Source organism: Mesocricetus auratus, unplaced genomic scaffold (assembly GCF_017639785.1).
Source record: "Mesocricetus auratus isolate SY011 unplaced genomic scaffold, BCM_Maur_2.0 Super-Scaffold_100028, whole genome shotgun sequence".
NCBI lineage: Eukaryota > Metazoa > Chordata > Mammalia > Rodentia > Cricetidae > Mesocricetus > Mesocricetus auratus.
In genome coordinates, this window is record NW_024429209.1 from 909,169 (window position 1) to 922,420 (window position 13,252).

The 13,252-nt window shown below is 43.8% G+C and overlaps 1 protein-coding gene across 5 annotated transcripts in view; it reads left to right on the plus strand.

Annotated features, from left to right (window-relative positions):
* Cbfa2t2 (CBFA2/RUNX1 partner transcriptional co-repressor 2) overlaps positions 1–13,252 on the plus strand; it is a 103,196-nt gene that overhangs the window by 82,218 nt on the left and 7,726 nt on the right. For 2 of the 5 annotated variants that reach the window (XM_005084647.4, XM_013124092.3), the window contains 3 exons: positions 2,143–2,211; positions 2,768–2,958; positions 7,057–11,413. In XM_005084647.4, coding sequence (XP_005084704.1) covers positions 2,143–2,211; positions 2,768–2,958; positions 7,057–7,353 — 557 coding nt within the window. In that variant the 3' untranslated portion in view covers positions 7,354–11,413. Of the gene's footprint in view, positions 1–2,142; positions 2,212–2,767; positions 2,959–6,795; positions 6,951–7,056; positions 11,414–13,252 lie in introns of those variants that run through there. The other 3 variants (XR_005871607.1, XM_021235631.2, XM_040732976.1) reach the window with 3 other exon arrangements.

Sequence of the window (13,252 nt, forward strand, 5' to 3'; positions counted from 1 at the left end):
TGATGAGGTCTGATGCCTTCTCCTGGGGTACAAGCATGTACAAAGATTTTTTAAAAACTATGCATAATAAATGAATAATTTTTAAAAGGCAGGTTTAGTTATGAGTGGCAGTGCCTCTCCTAAAATGAAGGAATGGGGCATTTATATCATACAGTATTTAAACAAACTAAATAATGTGTTTTTAGATAAATAGAGTTTATCTCTCTTTCAGTGTGTGTCAGTTTTAAAAGAGAGCAGAAGCCGGGCATTGGTGGCATGTGCACACTTTTAATCCCAGCACTCGAGTTCAAGGCCAGCCTGGTCTACAGAGTGAGTGCCAGGATATGCTCCAAAGCTACACAGAGAAACCCTGTCTCGAAAAACCAAAAAAAAAAAAAAAAAAAAAAAAGAGGGGGGGAAGCAGGATTCACAGTGTGGACTAAATAGTTGCACTGGAGTGTGTTGGGCATTGTTTGCCTTCCCAAGAAAGTCTTTTGCTGGCAAGGTATATGACTTTAATCCTAGCACTCTGGAGGCAGCAGAGGACAGCCTAGTCTTCATAGAGAGTTCTAGGACACTCAGGATTACATAGACCTTGTCTCAAAAAAACTTTTTAACATTTTTATTGTTATTTTAAGAATCATATGTGTGATTGCTTATATGCCTGCCTGGTGTATGTGGGGGAAACGGAGGGTACATGTACTATAGTGTACCTGTGGAGGTCATACAGCAATTTTGAGAGTTAATTCTCCTTTATTTGGGCCCCAGTGATCTAACTTGGTTCATCAAGCTTGCATGGCAGGCAGTTACCCATTGAGCCATCTCTCTCTCACCTTTTGTGTGTATGTGACAGGGCATCACTGTATAGCTCTGGTTTGCCTAGAACTTGCTTTGTAGAACAGGTGATTTTTTTTTAAGTGCTATTTTTGTTTGTTTTGATTTTGAGACATGTCTCTCTAGCTAGTCTAGAACTTGTTTTATAGCCCAAAGCTGGCTTCAAATTCAAATTGATCTGCCTGCCTCTCCCTCCTTCATGCTGGGATTACAAGTGAACACTACAATGTTCACTTGCAATCATGTGAACATGATTACAGTTAAATGCTATTTTACAAGTAATTGCACTATGTAAAGTATAGGGGAAAGCTCATGTACCCGAGATGCTGGCCACACCTGTTTGGGGCGTGGACAGGGACATGGGAAGGGCAAGAGATGTTTAGAAGGAAGAGAAAGTAAGAACTCTCTTTTGGATGCTGACCCTGCTTCGGAGAGCAGAGTGCTTCCCAGCTTCCCCAGTAAATGATTTCTGTATTTAATAAAGTATCCTAGACCCCTTCTTTTCCTGTTGCATTGTTTCCTTTTCAGCAAAGGTCATATGCAGTAGCACCCTGAAAGCTGAGGCAGGAGGATTTTAAGTTTGAGGCCCTCCTGAATTGTGACATACTAAAACGTTATTCCCCCCACCCCCAGAAAAGCCCAGATCATATAGTACAGAAAGATAAAATTGTAGAAACACTTTCTCCTCCTTGTTTTTCTTATAGATTTTCTTGTAGGGTCACTTACTAGCAAATTAGTACTGTCTTACAAATTTTTTCTATGTTCATATTAAAGAGAGTTCCCCCAGTTTTTTATTTTGACATTTTCAGTCTGAACTTGTTAGCAAGGCCTATAATCCCAGTTACTAGAGAGGCAGAAGCAAGATGAGTTCAAAGCAGCCTGAGCTACAAAATTCAAAGGCAGCCTGAGTAACATGGGGGCACTTTTTCTAAAAGTGACAGAAATGAGCCTGGGGCTTGATCCCTAGTCAAGCTACACTGAATTCATGTATATGATGTCCCAAGTTTTATATGACCCACTGGTAGAGCACTCATCTATCATGAACAAGGGCCTAGGTTTGATCCCCAACACCAGAAAAAAATTTATGCTTACCTACTTAGATATAAAGTTGAGTATACTGTTTCATAATCTGAAGCTAGATCCTATTCTGAATATGTTTTGCACTAAACAAGCATACAGGTTTGGATCTAGGTGGTAAATAAGTCTGATAAATTCTGTGTCAGGGTTAGAGATTATTCTTAGAGCATTTGCCTAGCTTCTATAAGAACTTGGGTTTTGATTACTGGGTAAAGAAAGCTTCTGATTCCTTGCTCTTTATCTCTTATGTAGATTCTCAGCGAGAATTCACCAGTAGGCCAGGAACAGGATATGTGCCTGTGGAGTTTTGGAAGAAAACAGGTGTGTATCTGTCTACTGGTAAGCTGTCTGTACTCATTAGTTTATGCAAGCTGGGAACCCATATACTAGGGAAAGGTTTGTAACCAGCCTTCCAATTGTCCATAATGTCCTCCTTGTGGAATTGTTGGCTTCTCCTATTCTCACTCTGGCTGGTCTGCACATCTCCTGGCCTGAATTGCCTGCCTGATTCTTGGCAGGTCAGGAGTTTGGAATGGGTCCCTCTAGGCCTTTTAACGCCCTTCTACTGGCTTCCATTGAAGTATAAAGTACCTAGCTCTTCCTTCATTTTGACAGAAGTTGAATTTATTTCTGCTTAGTCTCTTTGCCGATATCATACTATGTCCACACTGTCACAACATTTGCTGAATTCTGATTTTCTTTTCAAGTTTTCTTGTTTGGGAAGCAGAAATAGAAAATCCCAAGTTTGAGGCTAGCCTAGATTATATAGTGAGAATGTACTAAACCCTACCTCCTTGAACCCTACTACCCTCCAATGTTGTGGTTTAAGAGGGAAAAGATTTCTCTGCCAGTTGATTTTACTGTTGCTTTCTTCCAGAAGAAGCTGTGAATAAGGTGAAAATTCAGGCCATGTCAGAGGTACAAAAGGCTGTAGCTGAGGCAGAACAAAAAGCCTTTGAAGTGATTGCAACTGAGAGAGCTCGAATGGAGCAAACCATAGCAGATGTCAAAAGGCAGGCTGCGGAAGATGCTTTCCTTGTCATCAATGAGCAAGAAGAGTCTACAGAGGTCTGTGCTGTGCTGTGGGGCTGGGCTGGGCTGGGCTGGGCTGGGCTGGGTGGCTGAAAGGGAGCAAGCCCATTGCTTACTACTGAGGTACTGGGTCCAAATAGTCCACTAGATGATAGGATTTTTAGCCAATACCAGAAGACTTTTTTCTTGCTTTAAGATACGCTGAAATAATAAATCATTCTTTTGGATTCATTATAGTCTATCACATACAATATATTGCTTTAGCTTCCATAAAGGCAGAAGTTTGTCCCAGGTATAGTTGTAATGGGCTCACTGTGTGCATACGGATGTGTGCCTCCTTTTAATCCTCACAGTAATCTCATTAGGTAGATATTGATTCTCAATTTATAAAAGTCACAGATAAATAGGCCACCCAGTGCCCTATCCAGAGCCCAAAACTAGGTGATGCTTCAATACAATGAAAAATAAAAGTGGGCATGATGTTTACATGCCTGTAAACCTAACATTAAGGAGCCTGAGACCAGAGTATTTAGAGTTCAAGATGATAGGGGGAGATGGGTCACAAAGACAAAAAATAAAAAGTTCTTCAACCTGCCACTCATCCCCCAGTACTTATGGCCTTGGGTATGTTTGGCAAGTGTGCTACCTCTTAATTGCATCCAATCTTTTCTTGTTTTTATTTTGAGGCATGGTCTCACCGAGTTGATAAACTGTGGATACATGCATTCAGCCCTAGCACTAGAATATTTGAATTCAGCGAATTTATTTGTTTGTGTGTTTGTTTATTGCGAGCAGGATCTCTCTATGTAGCCCTGACTGTTCTAGAATTTGCTATGCAGATTTGGCTGGCTTCAAACTCACAGAGATCTACCTGTCTCCCAAGTGTTGGGATCAAAGATGTATACCACCACTCCTAGCTTGTAGCTTTCATTTTAGTCTTGTCTTTTTTTTTTTTTTAAGGGTGATGGATTTTTTTGAGACAGATTCTTTGTTTATTGCCCAGTCTGGCCTGGTACTATATAATCCTGGTTGTTATTGGGCAATCCCTCTGCCTCAGTCTCCTCAGTGCAGAGATTTTAGGTGTGTACCATCATACCAACCTTATCATTTTAGTCATTTCTTAGGCTTAAAACATAAGAAATAATGTTAAGCAGCTAACTAAAAGTAGTCTACAGGTGAGATGAATGCCAGCATGGATCCTGGCAAATTTACACTTCAAAAGGAAGAACAGACAACTTAAATGTTTGGTGAGTTTACAGTAGAACAGAAATGCTGATTCTTTTGCATGTCAAGAAATCCTGCTGGATAAATAGCAGTTTTTCCATCTCATGAGAAGCTGTGTGGCACAGGAGAAGCTTGCTACTCAATTTTCTGCCCTGACTTTTTGACCTGATAGCTTTTTGGAAGATAAACTGAGTTTACATGTGATACTATTCAGTGGTGTGTAAATTACAGCAGCTCCTACTCTTGGCAGCATTGCCCAAGGCCTGGGCTGCTTTTATGCCTGGGAAGATTTTTGTTTGTTTGTTTTTCTTGAGACATGATTTCTTTGTATAGCTTGACTGTCCTGGAACTTGCTCCCTAGACCAGGCTTACCTTGAACTCGCAGGAATGCACCTGCCCCTGTCTTCTGAGTGCTGGGATCAAAGGCATGTGCCACCACCGTCTAGCACTCTGCCTGGAATGGAGTGTGTGTGTGTGGGGGGGGGGGTGTCATCTATCCAACAAGGCATGTTCTGTCCACATCTCCACTTTTTCTGGCAAATACAATAAATTAGCAATTGACCATGAAGTGGGCCAGGGCTGCCAAAAGTTTTAAGTTGGAATCCAAGGCTTTTGACAAGTCCCACGTAATTCTGATAGAGGTTACCTGAGATGCTGATATAATTAGTGGCCTCTTCTTAGCAAAGGAGATCCTAGAATTGTAATCCTGACTTCTGTAACTAGTGACTTAGGAGGTTTGTGACCTTCACACAGTAATTACAGAAGAGCCAAGTCTGTGGCTTGGGTTTTGAGGAATGCTAATCTGAAGGGTGACTAAACTGTAAACATTTTGTTTTTATTTGGGGCTGAGGGTTGTCCCTAAGATAGGGTCTCATGGTCTAGGCTGGTCTTGAATTCATTGTATCACCAAGGCTGTATCATCTGACTTACCTGCTTCTATCTCCCAAATGCAGGTATTATAGGCAGGCACCACCAAGCCTGGCATAAACCCTTGTTTGTTTCAAGAAGTTGTCTTACTTACCATATTGCCCAGGCTGATCTCAAATGAAATCTTAGCCTCCCGGGTAGCTGAAACTACAGGCCAGTGCCACTCCTTCACCCAAGTCCTCCTGACACTAACTATATTGTACCTGCATACTAGGAGCCTGTCTCTGGAGACTACTTACTTTACTCTACTGTATTTCATATAACATGAAGATATTGTTAAATAGTGGCAGCCAAGATGGAAATGTTGGTGGCTTGGTATTCTGACCAGGTTCTTAGATGTCCTTAGAGCCACCTGGAGAGAGAGGCAGCATATAGTAGCAACCTGTGTAGGCATCTCCTGACTTGTTCCTCACAAGTGCTATCAACTTGTTGAGGTATTGGTCCTTGCAGCTCATCAGACTCCCAGTGTTCCAGTCTGTGGAACACATTTTGCCTGAAGATGTGTAAATGTAACATAACAATTATGTCTGTTCTCTAATTCTGTCCTCTGATGCTGATAGTGGCAAGGTTTTACTGTCCCTATAGTACATTTCCCAAGAAGCCTGAGTTAAAAGGTGGTCTTTTTTGACGTGCTTTGAAGAAAGTCTGTGTATGGAGTATCTGGGCCTCAGGAAACCCAGGTTCTAGGCTTTGAATAGCCAACCCTTTGATGACAGTCTAATCTTAGCACATCTGGGCCTCAGTTTTCCCATATTACAATGTTGGGAAGGAGCCAGTAGGCCTGTTTATATTCTGGTCAAGCGTCCTGGTTTTAGGGAGAAGGCTGTCTTTCTTCCCTAGCTAGTATTGTAGTCAGGCTTTTCAGATGGAATCTGCCATTCTGGTGTCCTTGTAAGCAAGAAGGCTAGTTGCTCTGTCCTTGATAGCTTTCCAAAACTAGAACCTTTAAAATAAACAAACAAAAAAACTTTTACCAGTAGGTCCTGGGAATCTTTGGGTGTAAAATATTCACATCACTAATGTATTCCTCCCAGAGGTAGTAAAGGACTTAGGAGTTAATGGTAGGGCTACACAGGGGTAGGATTTTTTTGTTCATTTTGTTTTTAATGCTGTCTTTGCTCCCAGTCACCTAGAGATGTTAGTAAGTTGTATGTTTAGGACTTGGTGACTGTCCTGATGCTTTCCTGGCTGCTCCTTGAGCTCTTATGTTCTGTGATAGAATTACTGTTCTTAGTTGGTACTTTCTGCTGAGCCTCAGAATTACTTGCCCCACTCTGAATAAATATAACAAGCAGTAAGAAAACTCCCCGAGCAGGTAACGCACTGTTGAGTGGCCTTGACAACAGACTACAGCTTCCCCTCAGCCCATCTGCACTATGACATGACAGTGAAGGAAATAGGCACAGAGGACAAAGGAAGCAGTCGTACAGCCACCGCCCTTTTCATCCTTCCTGGTTCCCTGGCCGGTAACTTTGGGAAAAAAATATCTGTTTTTCTATATTCCTTTAAAAATATTTTAAGAGATCAAACACCTTTAATCTCAGCATTCGAAGGCAGAGGCAGGCAGGTCTCTGTGAGTTTGAGGCCAGCCTAGTCTACAGAGTGAGTTCCAGGACAGCCAGGGCTACATAGAGAAATCCTTTTGGGGGTGATGCGGGGTGGGGAGGATAGAGTATTGTCAGTAAAAAACGGTGAAGATGGTTCCTCCATTGGTTGCTATAGAAAATGTTTGTTCAAGCCTCGTATGTGGATGTGTGGTCTTCAGAAGATAGTTGTGAGACCCGGGCCAGGTGACATGTGGCCATGATCCTGGCATTTGGGAGGGAGAAGCAGGAGGATCAGGAATTAAAGGTCATCCTCAGAGGATTCACGCACAGGTGTGTAGCTCCACGACCCTTGCTCTACCATGCAGATAACAAGTGACAGTGGCAAGCCTGCCCCTCAAGATATCAGCAGCCACTAACTGATGCCTGTATCTTGCAGAACTGCTGGAACTGTGGCCGAAAAGCCAGTGAGACGTGCAGTGGCTGCAATATTGCTCGCTACTGTGGTTCCTTCTGCCAGCACAAGGACTGGGAGCGGCACCACCGTCTCTGTGGCCAGAGTCTGCATGGCCACAGTCCTCACAGCCAGAGCCGACCACTGCTCCCTGGAGGGCGGGGCTCAGCCAGGTCTGCTGACTGCAGTGTACCCAGCCCAGCCCTGGACAAGACCTCAGCCACCACCTCACGTTCCTCAACACCTGCCTCTGTGACAGCCATTGATGCCAATGGACTCTGAGCTACAGACTCCACCGTCCTAATGACCACTCCACATGGCAGAATGCTTGCACCAGGGAGCTGGCGATTAAAACAAGTAGCTGTTGAGTCATCAGCAAGAAATGAATTGGCAGGAAGCATCCAAGAGGCACTCCACAGCTTATCTAGGATTTGCCACGTGTCCTTGGGAGAAATGGGGTGTCATTCTCTGCACACAGAAAGTAGCTTGAACCTCCTCCATGGCTTTCCAGATGTTTCTCTTCCAGCTAAACCTGGTATAACCTGCCTCTTCTCAGTGTAGACCACCAGCTCCCTCCAACTCCTTGCATCAGCAGATTGTCAGTAGTGTCCACCAGGCACCTGTGCCCCATACCATCCATAGTAGAGGCCTGAAGGCTGGTAGCAGGCTAAGGGAGGAGACCTTTCCTCCCTCTGTCCCCAAACAGATTTCTTGAGCCGCATCTTCACCCTCAGATGGCACTGATTGGTTTAACAGACTCAAGTAGCCAAAAAGCAGTACTCAGGACTCCTTCCTGAGCCACTGAGACCTGCTAAGATGCTCAGACATGCCAGAAAGGAGCCACCACTTCAGTAAAGTCTCTAATAATGGTAAAAATCAAAGCAGTCTTCCCCAAGCATCATAGATCATTTTGGACAAGATTTTCCAACCTGGCCAGCTCCACATTAGTTCGGAACCCACCTCCCAGCTCCAGTGTTTCACTTGATTTTGCTTGTGCAAAAAATAATCTCCATCGCATGGATTGGTCTGAGAGAGGATGAAACCATTGTGCTAGTCTTTTCTTTGAGCATGCTGGCCAAACTAAGATATTGAGTGCATCACCTCTTGGAAATGCAAAACCCTCTGCCCTTGCTTGACTGTTTAGTCATCTTGTTGTGTCTTTTTATCTCTCACTGTGCATGTCTGGATCACTGGGGCTGTCTCTTGCCCATAGGTTCTGTTTGGCACCTGTCAAGCTACAGTTTGTGCAGTGCTCCTGACACTGATTATTCATACCTAGTTTTATGCCATTATGCCACTTCATGGGCTTTTTTCAGGTGGACATTCTCAGCCTCCTTTTTCTGTGTTATATGTTTGGTTGCATCCCTCACAGCTCACAAAGGGTTTGTGAAGTGTGGAAACCGTTTTGAAAAGCTTGGCCAGTTTTTTTTTTCCCATTTTCAGGGATTTTTCCAATTACCTGATTCTCCAAATAGAACATCATCTGTACCCTATTTATCAGGCTAAGTATTGCCTCTCACACCTTTTCTACTGCTGTTTGAGGTTTGTTAGGAGTTCCAGGACCTTTCTCCTTCCATCCAGTAACCTCTTACCCTGTGCAGTCAATTGGGATGAGTTATCAACTTTGATCCTGTTGGCTTTTGGAAGCTGTGGTTACCTTCTGTACAATGACCAAGTCTGAATATTAGCCCTTGCCCCATAAAAGCATGGATGTCATTGTCCTTGCATACAGTTATTGCTGATTTTAAGATTTTTGAGTCCCTACTTTATTTGAACAAGGATTTTGTTTTAGACACTTAGACCTTTAAAATCATTTTTCAGCATGGAATACCCAAGACCCACTAGTTGTCAGACAATCTAGTGCAGCCTGGCCTCCCTGGCCACATTCCCATCAGCCTGCTGTTGAGTATCCTAGCCACCGGGGACAACTCTGCTTTACTAAGTAGAGTTAGTACCAGGCATAAAGCTGTGTCAGGACAAGATCACAGGCTTCTGGGAATCTGAGAATGTCTCCTGGTGTAACCTGGGTTGGTTATTCATTAGTAAATTGGATAAACACCTGAGTGTTAAAATCTTGGAGCCACAGGACTACTCCAGGTAGTTAGAATAAAGAGCTAAAACCAGCACACTACTTCTTACCAGGTTGGAGATCAGTTTCTACAGCAAAAGTTTGGGGTAAGGACCTGGCCTACTTTTGTGGGCTACATGGTTGCCCTGACAGATTCTGAGTTTCTATAGTCCTGTTTGGGGACTGTTTGGCTTCTGTGCCCTTCACTGTACCGACAGTACTGCAAACTATATAGTTCAGTTTTCAGACCTGTCACTGTCTTGACTCTGGTCAGCATGACTCTTTAAGTGGTATTTGCTTAGGACTTACTTTTCAGATTCAAGGAGTTCCCTTCTGCAGTTCTCCAACTTCTCCCTAGTCTACCTAGGGTAGCAGCTGGAGTGAGTCTGGCCCCTCCTCACCACTTCATTTCTAGTCTGCTGATATGGTCCATTACTAGACTGGAAGTAAACATAAAGCTTCCACTCATCCACACTAAGAAAAGAAGAACCAGCTGAGTCAGGCTGCTCCGAGGTCTGGACTCTGCAGTAACTATTTGGGGAACAAAAAAAAATCAGAGCTTTATCATCCTCTACCAGGTGAGAGATAAAATTGCAGGAGCCAGACAATACCAAAAGTAGTCAGACTGGAGTTATGCAACCATCCCTCACTCCAGCAAATAGTGAAGACTTGGTAGGTAGGATGCTGTGGAAGTTAGATGAGATATGGCTTATTTGATAGTGTGGCTAGCATGCAGAAGTCTTGGATTTGATTCCCATTATGACATAAACCAGCTTATCTGTAATCTCAGCACTTGGGAGGTTGAAGTAGGAGAACTAGAAGTTTAAGATCATCCCTAACTACATAGCAATTATGAGGCCAGCTTGAGTTACATAAGACCTATCTCAACCCCCCCAAAAAAAATCACGTTGAAGAAGGGTCCCTTGCAGCTCTGTCAGACTGGCTCGTGCCAGCAGGTAGTGATGAGGGCACAGACTGCATGGCTTTTTCTTGATGCACTAAATGTCTCGAAACATCTGCCCTGCTCAGGACTGCTCAGGGCGTTGGCTGTTATCTTCAGCAGTGTGGATTCTTTTACCCATTTGGTTCCCAGGCGGTGCTTCACTTCTTGATATCAACTCTAGCATCTTTAGCTTCTAGAAGGGATAACTACATTTTAGTTGTATAGCCCTGTCCCAAAAGATGAAGTGACCCATATCTGCTTATAGAGGGTGAAGTCATTTTTCTGTGTGGCTCTGAAGCTATCTCAGCAAGTATGTGAAGACTCAGCGGAACCGCAAGTGTGTGTTAGTGGAGCATACGGAATGAGCAGATGGCCATCGTCCTGGAAACTGCAGACGGGATTGTGGGTTGAATAAACCATTACAAATAGGACACATCTTGGAGGCTTTCTTCAGAACTGGACTAGAACCAAGGTTTCCAGGCTCCTGGCTCAGAAGACCAAGCCAATGTGCTTTGATGAATGTTAGCTGTTTGCAGAGAACTGGGTGGTGGCATGTTTGAACCAAATGTGAGAAAAGCCAGAAGGAACTGAGCTGGCCAGTGTGGGCCAGGTGGCCAGCTGTGGAAGATCCTTGACCTGGCAGCTGCTTAGCAGAGCCTGCCCACTCAAGTATATTCCCTTGTAAAGCCAAAATGCTGAACTACCTGCTTCTGCCTCATGTGTTGACACCCATTTCCAAAGATGATGGAGTAAGTGTGAGCCAGGAAGAAGTTGAGATGGTGGGCGATGATTTGACCCTCCAATCTCTCCTTTCACAGCCCAAGAGGTAGGTGGTGCTTCCCACTCAGACCCCATCTTGTCAGGCCTCCAGCTGCCCAGTGTATACTGTCAGTGCTTATACCAAATAGGGCATGTGCAGCTGGTGTCTGTCAGGGACAGCCCAGTCCCTGCCTTGTAGCTGTCAGGGAGAAGCTGCAACAGTTGTTCTGGTGAATGATTGAAAGGGCTGTTTGATACAAGGCCTTCTTCCACTCCTGTGGCTTTCCAAGTTCCTGATGAGGCTGCAAAGGCTCCATCCCTACAGAAAACCAATAATGTAAATAGAAAGCCAAGCCTCCAAGCATGGTTTGCAGAGGTGGGTGATGAATGTAAAGCCACCCACAGGACACATTTGAATCTGATTTTTCTGTGCTTTGTCATTTGACTCAATAGGAATTTTTGTTACTTAATTCTGCATAACTTATTTAATGTACTGTATAAATGAACCAAAACTGTTAAATACGTATTTAGTTTGTTCTACTTAAAGTAGTTAATAAAAATGCTATATTCCTTTTCTGACTCAAGCTGGACTAGACCTGGGCAAGATAGTATGGTGGTGACAATGTGTATGCCAGGTAGCCTGCTGCAGGCTTTGGTATCATAATGCACCACACATGTTCTCTCTTTCCTCCCCCATCCCCAGAACTTTGGGGAAGGGGCAGTGGAGCTATGACCAGAAGAGCATGAGATTGGACAAATCAGGAAGGAGGTGGACTGCTAAGGAGAAAGATTCTAGTACAGAAGTCTCGAAGGGCTTGCAGTTAGACCCTTCCATGAAGCCAGTTGCGTCCATCTTTTCTGCCCCAGGAATGTCTAAGTGACCATACTGGTTGCAGTTGAGTGCCAGCAATAGTGTATAGACATCCTTGGTTCTTCTCCACTGAGTGGTTTTACTAAGAACATTCAGCCACGGAATGGCCTTAGGCTATATGTTTTCCTAGTAACTTTTATTTTCTTACAAAGTTTCAACATTAACATACCTGGGCGTGTGAAAATTGTATGTCTTTTCTGTACTAGCATTAATTCTTAATTTCACTGATGCTGTAGTTTGAGGCTATACTTTACCTCCCAAGTCTCATTCAGCTTCTCTGTTTGGTATCAGGTGCCCTCTGGAGGACAAAATGGTGCCTGCTACTTCTGCTTCCATCTGAGCTAATTCCTGCCTAGGGTGATTCTCTGACTGCTTTTGTCTTTTTCTGGGCTTTAGCCTTTTCTGAGTCTGTCTTTCCTCCACCCCCCATCTTCTGAGATAGGGTTTCTCTGTAACAGCCCCAGCTCTCCTGGAACTTGCTTTGTAGACCAGGCTGACCTCAAAACTCAAGAGATACACCTGACATTTCTGATACTGTCTGTATCCTATGAGTTCAGATGGTTTTTTTTTGTTGTTGTTGTTGTTTTTGTTTGTTTTTTGTTTTTTTTCTGGGTACATTAGAAAGTTCCAGAAGAACTCAGGATTCAGCATTTTTCTTGTGCTGGACTCTACCTTGTTTTGACATCCCCTGACCTCAAGGCTTGGCTGGCCTTGGCCCACTATGGGACTGAGTAGAACCTTTCTTTCATCACTGTTCCTGCTTCTTAAGCTAGGATACTGCTACCCAAGGATGCCCATTTTCAATGCCTCCCACACTTAACAACTAGCAGTTGGTACCAGAGCAAAGCATGCAGCTTTCCTATCTGTCTCTCCTATAATTTGGGGTGGTAGCAGTGCCTACCCACTGGGTTGTGAGGGTGAAATGTGATCATAAGAGAGCCAAGTGGTGTATATGGATATTGTTTCTTGAGTCAGTGGTAACCAAGCTTCAATCCAAAGAACCACGGCAGTTAGGTAGACAGCAAGGGATGGGGTGGGAGGACAGATAGATCTCATTGGGAAAGGGAGATTAGAATAGTTACGGATAGATTGGTGGGGGGATGGAACAGAAGGATCGAGGGCAGAGGGATGAGGGAGGGAATACAAGGAGAGAGACAGCTAAAATTAAGAGCCATTTGAGGGGTAGTATGAACCTAAATATAGTAGGATCTTCCTAAAATATATACCTCCATGAAAGTGATCTAAATGGAATCACTAAATAATGGAGACAGAACCTCAACTGGCTATCTCATCACCAAGTGAAACTTCCAGTACTGGAATTGTGTTGCATCTAATTGAGCTGTTGGCCAAAAAAGTCCCATGGGGATCCCCAAACAATCCAGGATGTTGCCAAGACTACATAATCTGGTAGCAAGGGTTCATTGCTGAAGACAACACCTACACAAACCATTGGACAGGGAGAAGTTGAGCTGATGGCTACAAAAGAGCCTTCACGCCTACTGGCAGTACAGGCGTCTTTGGTGCAGGAAGGTACTCGGCA